This window comes from Dermochelys coriacea, chromosome 1, assembly GCF_009764565.3.
Source record: "Dermochelys coriacea isolate rDerCor1 chromosome 1, rDerCor1.pri.v4, whole genome shotgun sequence".
Classification (NCBI taxonomy): domain Eukaryota; kingdom Metazoa; phylum Chordata; order Testudines; family Dermochelyidae; genus Dermochelys; species Dermochelys coriacea.
In genome coordinates this window covers 243,683,052-243,699,802 of record NC_050068.2, presented here as the reverse complement: position 1 = coordinate 243,699,802, position 16,751 = coordinate 243,683,052, and the positions used below count along the sequence as shown (strand labels likewise).

The window sequence follows — 16,751 nt, the reverse complement described above, 5'->3', positions numbered from 1 at the left end:
TTAAATGTATCAAAATGTTCAATTCTGGGAAATGGAAAATTGGCCCTTTTGCTCTGGATGCCAGAAATCAGGCTTCCCGGGCCCACCGCTTGCAACCTGCCACCCTGGAAGGGGTGAATGCTGCCACACATGCTGATAAGTTATAGGCCTTTTCCTTGCACATGATCCACTCCAGGGACTGCAATCAGAGGATCCTGACCTTGTTGTTAAAGTGCTTTCAGATGACAACTTCATAAGAATCCTTCTGAACAAAAGATTTGCTCTGCCCTTTGGAATTTACCAGAGTTTCAGGCAAGAAAGGACCACCAAATCACCCAGTCTGATCTCCCGTATATCACAGGCCACTATAGTTCACCCAGATTCCTCTTTGTTGAGCCTAATGACTTCAGTCCTCAGGAGAGCACACTGTTGTGTTTCACAGGCAGAGACCAGCTGATACGGAGGTGCTACCAATTCCTGAGGACCTTGTGAGGGAAGAGAATTGATTAGAGGAGACATGGCCAGATGACGCTACCAGGTGATCCATGCCCCATGTTGCCCCCTCGAGGGTCCCTGCCAGTCTGACCTGGGGGAAAATTCCTTCCCAACCCCAATTCTGGTGATCAGTGTGACCCTAAGTATGTGAGCAAGAACCAGCCATGCACCTAAGTAGATCTCTACACTGCAAGTGGAGGTGATATTGCAGCTTGGACAGACATACTCATGCTAGCTGTAATCTACCTAGCACAGCTAAAACTAGCAGCACGGGCTCCAGTGTGGGCTAGGAACAAGTGGAACAACCCATGCCACTGTGTCCTCACTGCTAGTTTTAGCTGTGCTAGGTAGGTTACAGCTCGTGCAGTTATGTCTGCCCGAGCAGCAATCACACCTCTGACTGCACAGAGGACATATCCAATGAAAGAGGCTTCTTTACACCACCTCTCTGGTGTCCTGTCTCCAGCTGTGACCAATTGCTGATGCCTCAATTGTGTTAAAATCCTTCTTGTCCCCTGTAGGGCAACCATACATAGCACCTTGCACAAAGTCACAGCTGACACTGTTCCAGAGGAAAGGAATTTTAATTACCATTCTGCCCACTTTTTATAGCACCAGCTCTGACCACAACAGACCCAAGTTAACATCTAAGTCCCCCCATGGGGATCAGGATCCTGCTACCTGGGAAGGCTGGGAATGAGAAGCCAAACACTAGCTGTGCTGGATGGTAGTTCCTCCTTGCACTAGGAATGTGAATGTGAATCTGGCTGCCTTCACAAACTGGGAGCTTCCCAAGCTTCTGGCCCGCTTAGCTGTAAATTCACCCAAATGACATATTTTTGCAATGATTGCTCATATATTAGCAAAAAGAAAAGGAGTACTTGTGGCACCTTAGAGACTAACAAATTTATTAGAGCATAAGCTTTCGTGAGCTACAGCTCACTTCATCGGATGCATTAGCAGGATCTAAAGCAGCGAGGCCACCTTGTGACTGCCTGCAGCAATTGCACCTTTTCTGTTTTGTTTTTGATTAAACCCCCAATTGGGATATCCTGAGCAGCCCTTGTAAGAGCTCACAGCAAGGACTCAGGGGACTGAATCATGCAGCAACGTATTCAAGGATTCAGCTGCAATCCAGAAATTGCTGGGAGCCTGGGCTCAGCTTCTTGTGTGTTCCTGCTTTGGAACACATGACATGAGGAGAGCAAAAAGAGCACCTGACCTCTAGGGCCAGGGACACAGTAAGGTCTGCACCCACCCTGAATATTTACATGGGAACTTACTGCTTAAAGATACCACCTAAACAATATTCACAGATAACTATTACATTTAAATTGGGCTGCACAGCTCTGCCTGGGCTCCCCAGTTCTGTCCTCCCAATACATCAGTTACTAGCTGCTACTCCAGTCCTAGGGTCCCAATGCAGATCTGCTAATGAACCTTAATGCTGGCCTGCAGCATCCCCTGCTACTCCAGTTCTCCCTCCCATCTGCCCTGCAAAGCACCTGAGCTGCAGAAACCTCCAGACCTGCCCTAATACCAGTCCTGACCTCCAAAAACTTCCTTAGTCCTAAAATCAACCCCCTCCCTGGGAAAAAGCACAGACCCTCTGCCAGTGCATTACTCTACTCCTGCTCTTGCTGCATCTCCTGCTGTTTCAGTCCTGCATCCCCACACAGCTTGGCCAGCACACCTCACTCCTGCCTTGCAGCACCCTCTGCTCTTGGGTTTCAAAGTCATGGATCTGAGCTCCTACATTCCTTTGGGTTTACCAGAACTGTTCAGGGCCTGATGAATGAAGAGTCATCCGTGTGGCCCTCCTTGGGTTGTTATAGGTTGGATGTAAGTGCCGCCCTTCTTTTAAGATAATCGTAAGAAACATTTAAGCTCCTATATGGAGCCAGGTAGCTGAAACAACAGAGGCCTCCATCCGCAACACAAGCACAAGGCATTTGTGGGTGGATAGGTTTTGCTGGGTATTGTTTTGAGAAGGTTTGTGTGTCTGTGGAAGAGAGGCAAAAAGGCAGAGAAGTAGGGAGAATCACAGCAAGGACAGAGTCAGGATAAGCACTGGGAATGTGGCCCTGAACAAAAGCTGAGAGAGTTTTGGGCTAAGTGCTGACTAGAGGCTTGGAACTGAGAGTAAAGACACAATCTCTTATTTAATTCCTACTGTGGTCAGAGAAACTGGACTTGGTACATTCCTTGTAAATAAACAGGAATGCCTGACTCCATCATCACAGGTTTCAGAGTAGCAGCCGTGTTAGTCTGTATTCGCAAAAAGAAAAGGAGTACTTGTGGCACCTTAGAGACTAACAAATTTATTAGAGCATAAGCTTTCGTGAGCTACAGCTCACTTCAGTTTCTCCTAATAACCACTTGGGTCAAAAAGGAGTAACAGTATATAATATTTCTCTAATTCTGGGAGGTGAGTGAGGGAAAGTCATAACTAATTCAGTGTGGACTTTCCTCTTTAGACTAGCCACACACACACCCATCACCTGGGACTTGGCTTCTTGGGCCACCAGAATACTCATCACCCCTGCCCAGAGAGGTGGTCCTGGCAGATTGCACTCCATGTAGTTCTGGAATCAAGCAGCCCCTCTAGGAGCAAGGACTCCTGGTGTGGAGGGGAGAGTTCCCTTACAAAGAAAGCACAAAGAAAAGGAGTACTTGTGGCACCTTAGAGACTAACAAATTTATTAGAGCATAAGCTTTCGTGAGCTACAGCTCACTTCAGGCAGATCCACTCAGGACTGATAAGATAAAGGATTTAATGGAATGAATGGAGAGGTCCTCAAAGTCCATGTGGGAGAATAGCCTCTGTGACGCTTTGACCGTCTCCACTCCAGGGCTGAGTCTCTCCTGTCCCACCCACTGGAGCGCTGGGGAGACTCAGCTGTTTGAATTAGCTCCTGTGTCTGCTCCCCAGGAGACAATAAGGTGCATCACTGACTCCACACTGTCCCTGGAGACCCTTCTATGGCAGGCCCTGCTGAGCCCATCCAATCCTCCAGTGGAAGAGAGGTCAGCTCACAAGTCCTGCTCCCCTCAGCAAGTGGAGTATCCTTGAGTCATCCGACAGTTAGAAGGGATGTATCAAACAATCTGGGGGTCCACAGTGGCCCTAACAATGGGACTCTAGCTCTGTCAACATCAGGAGGCCAGGTCTGGTGGAAGGAAGGGGCTGCCCCGGACGCAGACTGAAAGGTAAGTCCTCATCTGGGCAGACCAACTGGCGGAATCTCTGAAAGACAAAGTAGGATGTTCAACAAGGATGAAGGGATGGATCCAGCTCACCCACAGCCTCCTCCCCCACAACCTCCCCCCCACCAAACTGCCCCTTTCTAAGTAGCCTTCCAGCAAGAGCAGCACGGAGGGGAGAGGCAGGGAGGAATTTGGTAATCATGTCTGCGGACTGCATTTGGCCTGAGGCCTGCACTTGGTCTCCTATCAGCACTTCCCACAAAGTGGTTTTCCTACAGCATCTGACAAGTGATGGAGAGCCAATAACTGCAAGCAGTGGTGAGCTGGAGCCGGTTCGTACCAGTTCACTGGTCGCGGGACAACCGGTTCTAAAAGGGCTTCTGAATTTAACAACTGGCCAAAAGTGGCACCTTAGGCGCCCACTCTGTGGGTGCTCGGGGCTGGAGCACCCATGGGGAAAATTTGGTGGGTGCAGAGCCCCCACCGGCAGCTCCCCTCCCCGCCCCCAACTCCAGCTCACCTCCGCTCTGCCCTGCTTCTCCACCTCCCCCCCGGCTTCCCACAAATCAGCTGTTCACGCAGGAAGCCTGGATGGGCTGAGAAGCAGGCGGCGGCTCGTGCTCAGGCCCAGGGAGGCGGAGGCAAGCTGGGGCAGGCAGCGGTTCCCCTGCGCGCCCTCTCCCGGGTTACCTACTGTGGCACGGACAGCCCGCTTCGCGCCCCCCCTGCCCCATCTCACCTCTGCTCCGCCTCCCTGGGCCTGAGCCCGAAGCCGCTGCTTGCTTCTCAGCCTTCCCTGGCTTCCTGCGCAAACAGCTGATTAGTGGGAAGCCGGCAGGGGGCGGAGAAGCAGGGCAGGGCAGCGCGTTCAGGGGAGGAAGTGGAGCAGAGGTGAGCTGGGGCCGGGCACAGGGCAGGGAGCTGCCGGTGGGGGCTCTGCACCCACCAAATTTTCCCCGTGGGGGCTGCAGCCCCAGAGCACCCAGGGAGTCGGTGCTTAAGGTGCCACTTTTGATGTGATCAATGAGGGGAGCGGCCGCTGCCCCTGCTCCCCCACTAGCTACGCTACCCCGCCCCTAGGAGCCAGAGGGACCTACCCAATGCTTCCCGGGAGCCGCCCCAGGTAAGCACCACCAGGACTACCCACCTCGCCCCCCGGCCAGTCCTCCGGCTCTTGTGGGCAGGGCGGGCACTCACTACTGTGGCCAACGAGACCCTCCTGCCCGGTTCTGGGGGCAGTCAGGGGACAGGGGAGGGGGATGGATGGGGCAGGGGTCCCTGGGGTGGGGGCGTCAAGCAACGCGTGAGGTTGGATGGGGCAAGAGTCCTGGGGGGGCAGGGGCGGGCCACGACCCCTTTGTGGGGTGAGGAGGGAACCAGTTAAGATTTTGGCAGCTCATCACTGACTGCAAGGCACAGGAAGGCAGCTAGTTCTGCGTAGCCCTCCAGCCAGCTTGAATTCAATAAAGCCACTAATTCTTTACAGTAATAGACTGAGCTTCAGTAACTTAATTCTATGCTCCTGTTTATTAACCCACAACACACTAATCACACCTCAAGAGGCTGTCACTTCAATATGCCAGTGACCTGTAAGGCCCTCCATCAGCCCCTGTGTGGCCCAGACCCCACTCCCAAAGCAGCAGACTCACCTCTCTTAGGGAGCCCTTGATCATGGAGAGTTTGTAGACAATCCAGAGAGGGATGCAGACCATAGATGAGAGGGCCAGCAGCCAGCCCAGGGTGTCTCCCCACCAGGGATACACATACTTCTTGTTGTAGGTCAGAGGGGTATATTTAATCAGAGAAAACAGGAAGGTCGCCTGGGGATATGGAAGAAGCCAAGAAGAGAGAGGAAGAGGGGAAGCAATGCCATTAGCCAACATGATCTGCCTTCTGACTTCACACCCGCAGCAGAACTTCCTTGGGACAGACAGCCTACAAGGGGCAACTATCAGAGCATCCCTCAGACCCACTTTGGTGCTGCTGCCCCTTCAGTTAGGTGTTTGTTATCTCAGCCAAGAGCTCTTCCTAGCAGGTGATCTATTCCCTCCCCCAGTTATTCCATCCCCACTCACGGATGTCCATGGTGATCAGATTAACCCTGCTGCTGTGTGTGGTCTAAGCCTTTGGCTTCCAAACCCACAGGCCACTTGAGCTAAAGCGGGAGAGTCTACTCACTAGGGGTGTATCTACATGGCCAGCAGAAACCTGCGGCAGCCAGTCTCAGAGCCTGGGTCTACAGAGTCAGACTCATTTGATAGCATGAGAAATAGTTGTGCATATGTTCAGGATTGGACTGGAGTTCAGGTTCTGTGGCAGAGCCTGAGCTCCACCCCAAATATCTACATAGCTTTTTTAGCTGCATAGCATGAGCCTGAATCTGCAGACCCTGGCTCTGAGACTTGCTGCCATGGGTTTCTGCTAGCCGTGGAGATGTACCATAGCTGCCAGTAGCAATAGGGTTCTTACCTTCTATGGATCAGCTGCTGGAGGACATCATGATGGCCACACAGAGCCACAGAGCCATTGCAACCTTGCCCGCTCCATGGGAAAGTGCTTACTACCTACTCAATACGGCCCCAACACCGTGGCCCCAGAGCTATCCATTTCCCCCACTCCCACAACAACCTAAACCAGCCCCACTCCTCTCTCAGACCCCCAGACTAAAGGCCTCCAAGCTCTCACCATGCAGACAGCTGGCGTGATGAAGAGCCAGCAGTATTTGATAATAGGCCATGGCCTGTAACCAATCATGTCTTCAATGTTATCATAGAAACGATCAGCACCTGAGAAAGACAGGGAAGGAGACCCTGTTAATAACAAGGAACAAGAGTAACAGGGTCTGCATGGCCCAGAGAGGATACTGACTGACAGGAAGACCCATGTGGAGAGGAAGGAGCTCAGAAATGGGGCATTATGGGTAATACAGATAAGCGCAAACAAGGGAAATTTGTTAGGGTCACAGACTTCCTTGCTGGCATGAGGCAGCATCTCCAGCTAGCTCCCCAAGGGCTCTGCTGTCAGGAAGCTGCCACCATCTAAGTCCCAGGGCACTGCTTTGAGCAGGGGGTTGGACTAGATCTCCTGAAGTCCCTTCCAACCTTGATATTTATGAAATTCTATGAAGTAAGGACACGTTGTGTTACTGTCTGTAAAAAGTTCCAATGTACCAAGTTTACTAAGGGGATCTGGGCCTGGTGCTCTTGAGGATAAGAGAGAGACCAGCCCCAGTGAGTGGACAAGAGTCCACACAGGGATTCGGAGTCAGTGAAAGCTGCTGGCCGCCAGTCCCATACTCACCATACACCCAGGCGATACAAAGTGTCTCAAAGATGGCAACGAAGAGCAGGCACATGCCGCTGGCAGCATAGTAATCGAAGAGCTGGAAGATGTACATCCCACCCTGGGAGGGGCCAAGCAGGGAGAAGAGTGAGAAGAAATCTAACTAAGGGACAGGTCAAGCCGTTCAGCTAGAGAAAGAACCAACTCAAGTCTTTGGCACCTTCTTGCCCCACCCTCTCCTGGCAGAGCCTGATGACAAGCATTCCCCTTATAAGCCCAACCTGGTCAAAACCCAGATCAGCACTGGGGACATCTGTGGAAATCCTGTTCTCTCCAGATCCCATCCCTGCTCTCTCTGCAGCCTGTCATTTCCAGGAAAGGAAAAAGTCACCGTTAGGGTGACCAGATAGCAAGCGTGAAAAATTGGGACAGGGTGTGTGTGTGGTTGGGGGGGGAGGGGGGAAATAGGAGCCCATATTTAAAAAAGCCCCAAATATCAGGACTGTCCCTATAAAATTGGGACATTTGGTCACCCTAGTCACTGTCCAGGAGCTCAGGGTTATTTTGAGGACAATCTGAAAAAATAAACCCGGTAGCGGGCAATGAGAAAAAAAGAGACCCACAGGGCAATCTCTCTGATGTTCAAAAATCAACCCAGATTCCAAATTTGCACCCGGATATAACTGAGTGCAATTTTGCAGGCACAAATCATTGGGGACCCAAATATTAGCTGGCTTAGTTGCCTAATTCTACAGGTGCTGTTACAACACGGGCCTGCAATTAATTCCAGGCGCAAAACTGCAGGTGCAAAATCGGGCAGATTTTCAAAAATCAGGCCCAAAGAGAGACAGAGAGAGAGAGAAACAAACACACACAGGAATCACCTCCTCCCACTGCCAAAAAGGGAACCTGGTCCCAATTCTGATCTCATACCAAGTTTTACACCAGCGGAATTCTATTCACTTCCATGGGGCTAATCCCAGTTTACACAAATGGACGTGAGGTCAGAACCAGGCCCAGCAGCTAGCTGTACACATAGTGCTCATGAGGGTCCCATCAAGTTGGGAAGAAAGGGATAAAGACACTCCAATAGCCTTCAAAGAGACAAGGGTAGGGCTTAGTTTCCATGAAACTCTGAAAAGTCCTGACCTCCAAAACACACTCTCACAGGCCAGAACAGAGCAATGGTCCACAAGAGTTTAGGACAGGCAATGAAAGCTGCAATATCCAGTTGAAAGAATTTTTAGCGAGGCAGAACGTAAAACCCTGCACTGGAATTGGGCCACATCACTGCAGAGCAGCTCTTGTAAAATACACCCCGGAATCCTTACTGACCACTTGGGTCAGGGCTCCACTTTAAAACCCGCCCAAGAACTGGCAACTCCAGCAGCACAGTTTCCACTAGTACCATGCTGAGGTTCAGAACTGAAAAAAGGGCAAAGCACCACCTACTGAATCAGTAACACCACTGTTTGCAGCACCTGGGGTGCGCCTTAGAGGTCTTCCATCTGAGCACTGACCCAACACTGCTCATCTTAGGAGAGCACAGACTACAGCCCCAGGTGGAATTGCTCCTAATCCAGCCATAGGGTCTAGAGTCCTCTTTCTGCCCAGAGGGATTTCAATCAGATGTGACCAGAGCATCCCACAGACTGTGAGCTACAGGAGGGATGGAGGGAGGGACTCCTGTCTCCAAGCTCTACCTCTGTGAGCATGACCAGTCCTACAAGGTAGGAGAGGATGGAGACAAGCAAGATGAGGGTCTCACGGCGGTTTTGCTTCCGGAAGATGGTGGGGTACATATCGACAACAGCTGTTACCAGGCTCTCCACACAGACGAACTAGGAAGAAGAGAATTCACACACCTGTCAGCATGCTCCTACTATGCCAGCTGGCTAGGCTTCATTGCTCCACGGCCTCTTGCTCACAGGCCAGGTTTCCCTCCACCAGGAGATACTGCACACATTCAACATTGAGAGCTAGCCCCAGCCATGCCACAGCTGTCCTGGGAACTTTCATTGGCGTCCATGCCTCAATCCCTTACTAAGGACATGCTGCTGAAAACCAGTGCCAGGCCATTTCCCAATCCCTCACTAGGCATGCTGCTGAAATCATGGTTCTGACTCCAGAAGGTATTGCTGGAAACCAGCATCATGGTTCACAGGACATCTGCTCAGACCCTTTCCCACACAATGGGCTGCAGCTCTTCCCTATGCTGTATGGGCTGGATGGAAGGAGAAGGCTCGCAGGGAGCATGATATTTTTTTTTATCATCATAGCTCACAGATGCTCCAGCTGAGAGTGGGGCCCCATTGTGCCAGGCACTGAACAAACACATAATGGGACAGCTCCTATGCCAGAGAGTTTACGCTGCAAATAGACCAGACAGGCAATTTAGGTGAAGTGACTAGCCCAAAGTCACTCAGCAGGTCAGTAGCAGAACTGGGAATAGAACCCAGATCACCTGAATCCCCGTCAAGTGCCCTGTCCACTGGGCCCATCTGTGTGTCTGAGCCCATACTAGATTAAATGAGAGCTGACTAGATGCAGGGGCGCTCTACTCTGTCTAGACAGGGGAATGTGCTTTGCTACCTCAGAACTTGTACCCAGGTCTTTCCCTCACCAGCTGGCCATTTATCAAGTGGAATGTGTTAGTTGTCAATTTGAAGGGAAGCTGGTCAGACAAGAAGGAAGCACTCGTGTCCTGTATGTGCATCTGTACCTGGCTATCCAGTCCCAGCAGAACAACCATCAGGAAGAAGCAGCAGGCCCAGAGTGGGGAGAAAGGCAGCATGACAACAGCTCGAGGGTATGCGATAAATGCCAGGCCAGGTCCTGTGAGAAGAGGGTCATTTATAGAAGATGGTAGGGGCCAAATCTAGAAGCCATCAACTGCATCATGGCCCTGCCAGGCTGTGAGGAAGAGGTCACCAAAGCAGAATCAGGGAGACTAGCAGCTCAGAACTGGTCTATAGCATCCACCCACCTGCAAAACAGACCCCACCTTCCCCAATGAGTTCACTCCTGGCACTAGGAACTGCCATTCAAGAAACAGTGGCTCCATTGCTGGGTGAGGAAGATCAGAGGAACCAGAGCAGGCTACTGCCAGAAGTAGGGGCAGACGAGCCACAGCAAGCTGTGGGCTCCACCTCCATGACTAGGATTGGGAGCTGGTGGATTGTTAATGCCCATGCAGAGCAAACAGGAACTCAGATCTTAAGGTTTCATGCCAAAGATCCACACACCGTAACCAGAAGAGCTGAGTTGACCCTTCTGGGATTTGAACCTGGGGTTGCAATTAATCTCATTTCATTGTGGTTCATTGTGCATCTTAGGGGGTCAGCATCCTTGGGACACCCCTCAGTCACTCTGTTGTCTGCTCTGCTCTCTTAACAGGAGCTCTTTTGTCAGAGGCAATGCAGAAAAGGAATCCAGGGTCAGTGTCAGGTGACCAGAGATTGCCCCACATTAGCAATGGCCCACCCTATCCTGCACTCTGCTCTTCCCGCACACTGAGCCTACTCACCTGACTCGGCTACCTCAGAAATAGGCACGCCTTGTTCCTGCGCCATAAAGCCCAAGATGGAAAAGATTGCAAAGCCAGCCACAAAACTCGTACCACTGTTCAAAAAACACAGCGCAATGCAGTCCCTGGGAAGGAGAAAGATGAGCATCAGTGTGGGGGAACCAGCCAGCCAATCAGAAAAGAGCATCAGCATGGCAGGGGAGGGGGAGAAGCCAATCAAAAACAAGCATCAGCGAGGCACAGCAGCCAATGAGATGAAAGCACCCACATAGAAACACACACATACATCTATATTAATAATTTCTATGCAGATGTTTGAGCAGATGTCTTGACAGTGTGCGGCTGTGGATTCATCTGGGGATAAATATAGGACATGTGCATCTTCACATCATAGCACTGATGCTGCTTCTTCATCCCACACACTGACAGCCTCATAATGTCACAAAGCCTAAAATAAATTCAGAACTCTTTATTTATTAACATCAACTTGTCTATCTCTATCTCAGATACAGCTGGCCCTCCATTACTACAGTGTCCGTGTCCCTAACAATCTTTATTTATCCTCAAAACCCTTGTGAGGTCGGTATTCTGTCCATTTTATAAATGGGGAATGGAAGCACATAGAGACTAAGCAACTTGCACAAAGTCATACAGTGAGTCTGCAACAGAACAGGTGGAATGGAACCCAGGTCTCGTGTCCCAGACCAGCACCCTAACCCAGGCCATCCTACTTCTTATAGCAATTGCCATACAGAATCAGACCAGTGACCCATCTAATCCGGTATCCTCGCTATGACTGTGGCCAGAACTGAATACCCCACAAGAAGGTGAAAAAAACTGCAAAGTGAGTAATTATAGGAGGACCTGCCTATAAGGGAAGTTTCTTCCCACCACAACCCGATCAGTTAGTGGTTGTCTGATAAGCTGAAACATAAGGGTTTGTATCCTATCTAATGTACTTGTAGATAGTCTCATGACTTATAAAAATGCCTGATTTTTTTTTAAACCCTAATAAACTTTTGCCCCCAAGAATATCTTGCAGCAGTGAGTTCCACATATTATTCACATTAGGGTTTTTGCAATTTTGTTGCATCAATTTTAAATTCATTGCCTTTCAGTGCCATTGGCTGTCCCCTGGTCATGAGACATGATAAAGAGAAGCACCCAATTCACTTCCTCTAAATTATTCATTTTGTATACCTCTATCATGTCATCTTTTATTCATCAAATCTTTAAACTAAACAATCCCAATCTTTTCAGTCTCCCTTCATACTCAAGTCTCCCCATGCCTCTAGTCATTCTCACAGTCTCTGAAGCACTATGTTTCTGTTTTACCTTTTAGAGATGGAGACCAGAACTGAACAATACATTCCAGGAAAGGCCATACATTGATTTCTATTAATGTTTGGAATTTAATATATTCAGTATTATTATTATCTATCCATTCTTTACATAATTTGTAGCCAAGAATTCAAGACATTAAGTATATTTAGGATATAGAGGTGAAATGTAAGTATTAGTTAGCGTCGTAACACAGGGCCTATAGGCCTGTAAGATGTTCAGTTTAGTGACACAAGGCCTTAGTCCTGAAACAGGTTGGCAACAGTCAGGTTGACTGACAGATAAAGGTGTAGCAGCAAAGTGGATGATTACAGTAAAAGATGCGTTAAGTGCTGATGGCCTGGAAACTATGCAGCAATAGATTGAAAAACAGGTTGCAATGAGCCAGTTAACACTGCAAGACACCCAACAGTGACATTTTGGGGGATTCTTTAATAACCTCAAGTTGCTATAGTAATTCATTAACACAGATAATGAGAATAAAGGGAAATAGCCTATAGGAAATTGGGCATCTCTAAATTAGTGGGATGTGGAAGTATAAAAAAGGGACTGAATCCCTTATGCATATTATATATATGGGCCTTAATAGGCATAAGCATAACTCAGGATAAATGGGTGTTGACTGGCCGGAGTGCTGTGGAGGGACATACATGGGAAGATGCCAGGATGACAATTCCAGGTGACTATGATGGTGATGAAGATGACCACTGACACCAGGGTCTGCCAAAAGGAGATGTGATGCTAGTCAAAGGGCTAAACGCTTTGCACACTCTGTCTGCTATTGTATTTCAGTGTTTGTGGGATTGGTTTATCTTCTAAGTGGATTTGTTAATAAAGGGACTTGTGATAAATTGCAATTGTTTCTCATGTGTTTCTAGGGTCTCTGATTCTAATGTGACTGATAATAGCAGCCCTCTGGAGATGCTGTAGCCCTCTGGAGACTGAACCTATATTGATCACTATGTGCTAACAGATTAATAATCCATCCATCAATAAGCTAATAAAGCTAATGATGGATTTCCTTTTCAGACCCCCTGCACAATGAGTAGTTGTCTTCATTGATCCATCCACAACGCCACCCAGCTGTTTTTCCAGAGAAGTTACAGTTAATTTAGGACACACAAGGTGAGAATAGTGCAAATTATTCATTTCTACATAAATTACTTTGCATATGTCAACATTGAACAGCATCTGCCATCACGTTGGCCAATCACCTGGTTTGGTTATGTCCCTCTGACGTTCCTCGCCATCTTCTCTAGTTTTGACTGACCTAAATCATCCCACTGTCCACCCCATTTTCCAAATCGGTAATGACTATATGGAACAACACTGGTCCTGGTAAGGATCTATGGGGCATCCTGCTGTTATTTTGCCACGTTGAAAATTGACTGTTTATTTCTATGTAAGCCCCAGGCTTGCAGAATGTAGGACAGACCCATGTGAAATAGCACTACCTAGGGAAAAGGATGGTATGAAGGACTGACACCAGAAAAAAGAGCTATTCATCTAGCACAGCTCAGCAGTAAAGGATTGTTGTTACTATTTGATGGCTAGACGGTTAAATGGCTTGTATGGAATACCATCACTTTCTACTTCTAAGGCACTTTCCATCTGAGGCTATCAAAGTTCTTTACAACTTTGTTGTGAGGTAGGTAATTGTCATTATCTCCATTTTACAGGTAGGGAAATGGAGACTTAGATAGATTGCCTGTGTTACCAGGGTCACACAGTAGGTCAGCAGCAGAGCCAGGAAAAGAATCCAGGTCTTCCTGTACCATGCCTCAACCACAGATCCTTTGTTCCTTCCTCTGCCATCCTTCTTCCCCTCAAATGAGATGGGGGCTCTCAGTCCAGTTCTCACTGGACAGATGTCCACGCCACTACAGCGGGCAGTGAACCTTATCTTAAGGGGAGAAGAGACTTGCGCACTAGAGCGTAAGCTCCTCAGGGCACAGCACAGCCCAGGTCTTTAGCTTTTAAAGAAGCACCAGGCAAACCTACAGGGGTCACAACAACAACAAACAAAATTATAATATATTTAAAGAAAAGAAATCCCAGTTTAAAAAGTAGCTTAATTGACAGAGTAGGGGGGACTTGTCTGGATATAAACTCAATGCCCCAGTTCTTCCCACTTTGTATAATTCATCTGGATACCATGCTGACCGATAAACATGGCATCAAGATAAAAAGGTGTTCTGATTGATGAGTGGGCAGCTTTCTGGGGCTGCACGAGCCTTTCACCGCTGGAGACATGGTTCCAAATGCTGGAAGCATCTAATGTGAAAATGACTTTGCTCTCACTTTCTTCCCCACCTGCACACCTCACAAGACTACCAGACAACTTGGTACAATTTAATAGGATTGCCAGTTTCTGTTCAAGAATAGCTCAGAGCTATCTAGAACAGCAGAGGGAAGGCTGCATGTTAGGAGTCAGATGCATTGGCAAGACTGAATGTGGTTTCCAGGACTGGAATGCCCCTGGTTGCTATAGGACAGGAGTGAGGTTTAGTGAGAAGTTGTGTGAGGGACAAGGACTGCAATAGCAAAGAGAATTGCAAGGTGAGGATTGACTGGAATGGCAGAGCTTCAGGGGGAAAGACTCAAATCAACTGCTACCAGCAAATCATGTGTGTGTGTTCTAAATGCACTCACAAGCCTTTGTAAAGGGGAGAATGGTTCTGCTTAATGGCATCATAAGCAGAATTCTGCCTCAGAGCTTTTAAAGGGTTACAATGTGAGCAAGTGGCAAGCTCAGCGAGGGAAGGAGGACCTCTCACCTGAGAAGCAACTGGGAAACTACTGAAGTTCTTCCTGGGGACAGATCATGGAGGGTTCGGTTTCAGAAACATGGCAGGAGAAATTGGTTTTCAAGTAAAGCAGCAACTGGCAAGAGCACTCTTCTGCCTCAAGAGGAAAGAGAGCAGGAGGCACTTCCTCAAACGTAACCTGGTCAGCTGTCTCCTTTGGCAGAGCCGTCTGCTATCTGCAAGGGCTCAATGGCATTCAAGGAGGAAAATGGGCAACAGTGGGGGTGGGGGTCCCTGAACAATAGAATCTCATCCTGATTACCTGTAACAGTTGTTGTGGTACTTGTTATAGCTACCCAAGGCTGTCAGGCACCCCAGGCAAATGGCATAAGAGAAGAAGATCTGCGTGCCTGCGTCCATCCATACCTGCAAGGAAAAGACAAACACAGCTGAGGAGGTGAAAAGGCCAACATGGCAGACAGCTACACAGATTCCAGAAAGTCAGGAGAGACAGCTGGTTCCAGAGGCCAAAGGGCTGACCGAACCAGCATGAACAGTGGCTGAGAAAAATTAAACATGGAGTATGCAGATAAGCATGCTCTAGGACAGAATGTCTAGATACAGCTGGATTCTAGAACTGCATGTACAGGATCTCCTAAATTCTAGAGCATGGTCAAAGCATCCACTGGTGTTTAGAGTCACGTGTGTGGGAATTCCAGGGACCTCGTAAGGATTCTGATTTTTCCCTTAGAGCAACCTACAAGATTTTGTGGCTATAAGAGCTCTCCAAACAGCAACAGGAGACCAGATGCCACAGAGAAGAGTTCAACTGCTGGAGCTAAAGGAGACTTTCCATTTGCTAAAAGAAAAGGAGTACCTGTGGCACCTTAGAGACTAACAAATTTATTAGAGCATAAGCTTTCGTGAGCTACAGCTCACTTCATCGGATGCATTTCCATTTGCTGTTAACCGTTTAGAAGCTATCACACAGTTTGACAGTTCTGATTTCATCCACTAGAGGGCAATGCTAAACATACAGACTGGCAATTTATTATAGCATTACTTGGCTCTGAGGCTTGATATTAAGATTCAAACCCTTAAAAACAAATTCATGAAAAAAGTTACTTGAAACTATTATAATAAAAAGTTACTAAAAAGAGGAAACAGGAGAGAGATTTTAGTCCCTGTCAGAATTCATGAGGTCCATTTGAACTACATTACAATCACTGTCAAGGACACGTCTGAGTGTTCTAAGGAAGTCACATCATGTGTGTCTGTCAATGCCACCTTTAATCTAAAAGCCTAGCTCTGTGCAATCACTGATACCATTACATTCATTCAAAAGGCTGTGTTATAGCTTGATGTAGAGACAAGCTAAAGGAGAAGTTAATGAGGAAGGAAATAATAATGATTATTAATGATAACACCACCTGTTTTATACCGCCTTTTGCCTTTAGCACTCAGGGAGGCAGTGAAAAACAGGCTAGGAAGAAGGAGGAAGTCAGTCCTAGCTAACACTGCACAAAAGTTAACTGAGTTATTTACAAAAAAAAAAAAGAAAAGTCCTGATCCAAAGCTTAAAGTCACTGGAAAGACTCCCATTGACTTCAATGGGCTTTGAATTAGACCCTTCTCTCTCAGGCAACAAGAAAGATGGTCCCCTCCTGCATCTTCCAGGGGCACAGCTGAACCATCTCTCACAACACTGACTTTTGGGTAAGCCCACCCTGTATGCCCCAAATCACCACTCTCTGTAGTTGCTGCCATAAAAGGGGTAACTCCGTTCTCTCTCTTTTGTACAAGTTGTCCGATGAAAGGCAAGCAAGCCCAATGTAGAATATCAGGGTAAGTATTCAGATCGAAGGTGCGTTGAATTGTTTCTTTCACAAAACTCTTCTGGTTCATCCATTTGTATTTCTTTCTCCCAGGCTATTGTGTGCGTCAGTGTTGATTTGATTCAATTGTCATTGGTGGTTTGGGTTTCTAATCTTATTCCCATGTCAACATGCATTGTAACGGGATGCTGTGATCCCTTTCCCTGTTGTTTTCTAGAGGAAAATCTGTTCTAGCTCATTAGGTAGCTACATTAAATGTTTTTCCCCCAATCACCATAAAGTAGCAAAATCTATAAGGATAGTAGAAAAGACAGAGCCCTTATGTTAAACTTTCTTTTG

General features: G+C 48.1%; 1 protein-coding gene across 5 annotated transcripts in view; it reads right to left on the bottom strand.

Annotated features, from left to right (window-relative positions):
• Positions 1–3,153: 3,153 nt before the first annotated feature.
• Positions 3,154–16,751, bottom strand: part of LOC119846122 (sodium- and chloride-dependent GABA transporter 2) — a 69,523-nt gene continuing 55,925 nt past the window's right edge. For 4 of the 5 annotated variants that reach the window (XM_038379334.2, XM_043517951.1, XM_043517935.1 and 1 more), the window contains 8 exons: positions 14,900–15,003; positions 10,490–10,614; positions 9,686–9,798; positions 8,667–8,804; positions 6,982–7,084; positions 6,367–6,467; positions 5,331–5,501; positions 3,154–3,721 (listed from right to left, as the gene is read on the bottom strand). In XM_038379334.2, the coding sequence (XP_038235262.1) occupies positions 3,602–3,721; positions 5,331–5,501; positions 6,367–6,467; positions 6,982–7,084; positions 8,667–8,804; positions 9,686–9,798; positions 10,490–10,614; positions 14,900–15,003 (975 nt within the window). In that variant the 3' untranslated portion in view covers positions 3,154–3,601. The remainder of the gene's footprint in view (positions 3,722–5,330; positions 5,502–6,366; positions 6,468–6,981; positions 7,085–8,666; positions 8,805–9,685; positions 9,799–10,489; positions 10,615–14,899; positions 15,004–16,751) is intronic. The other variant, XM_043517962.1, reaches the window with a different exon arrangement.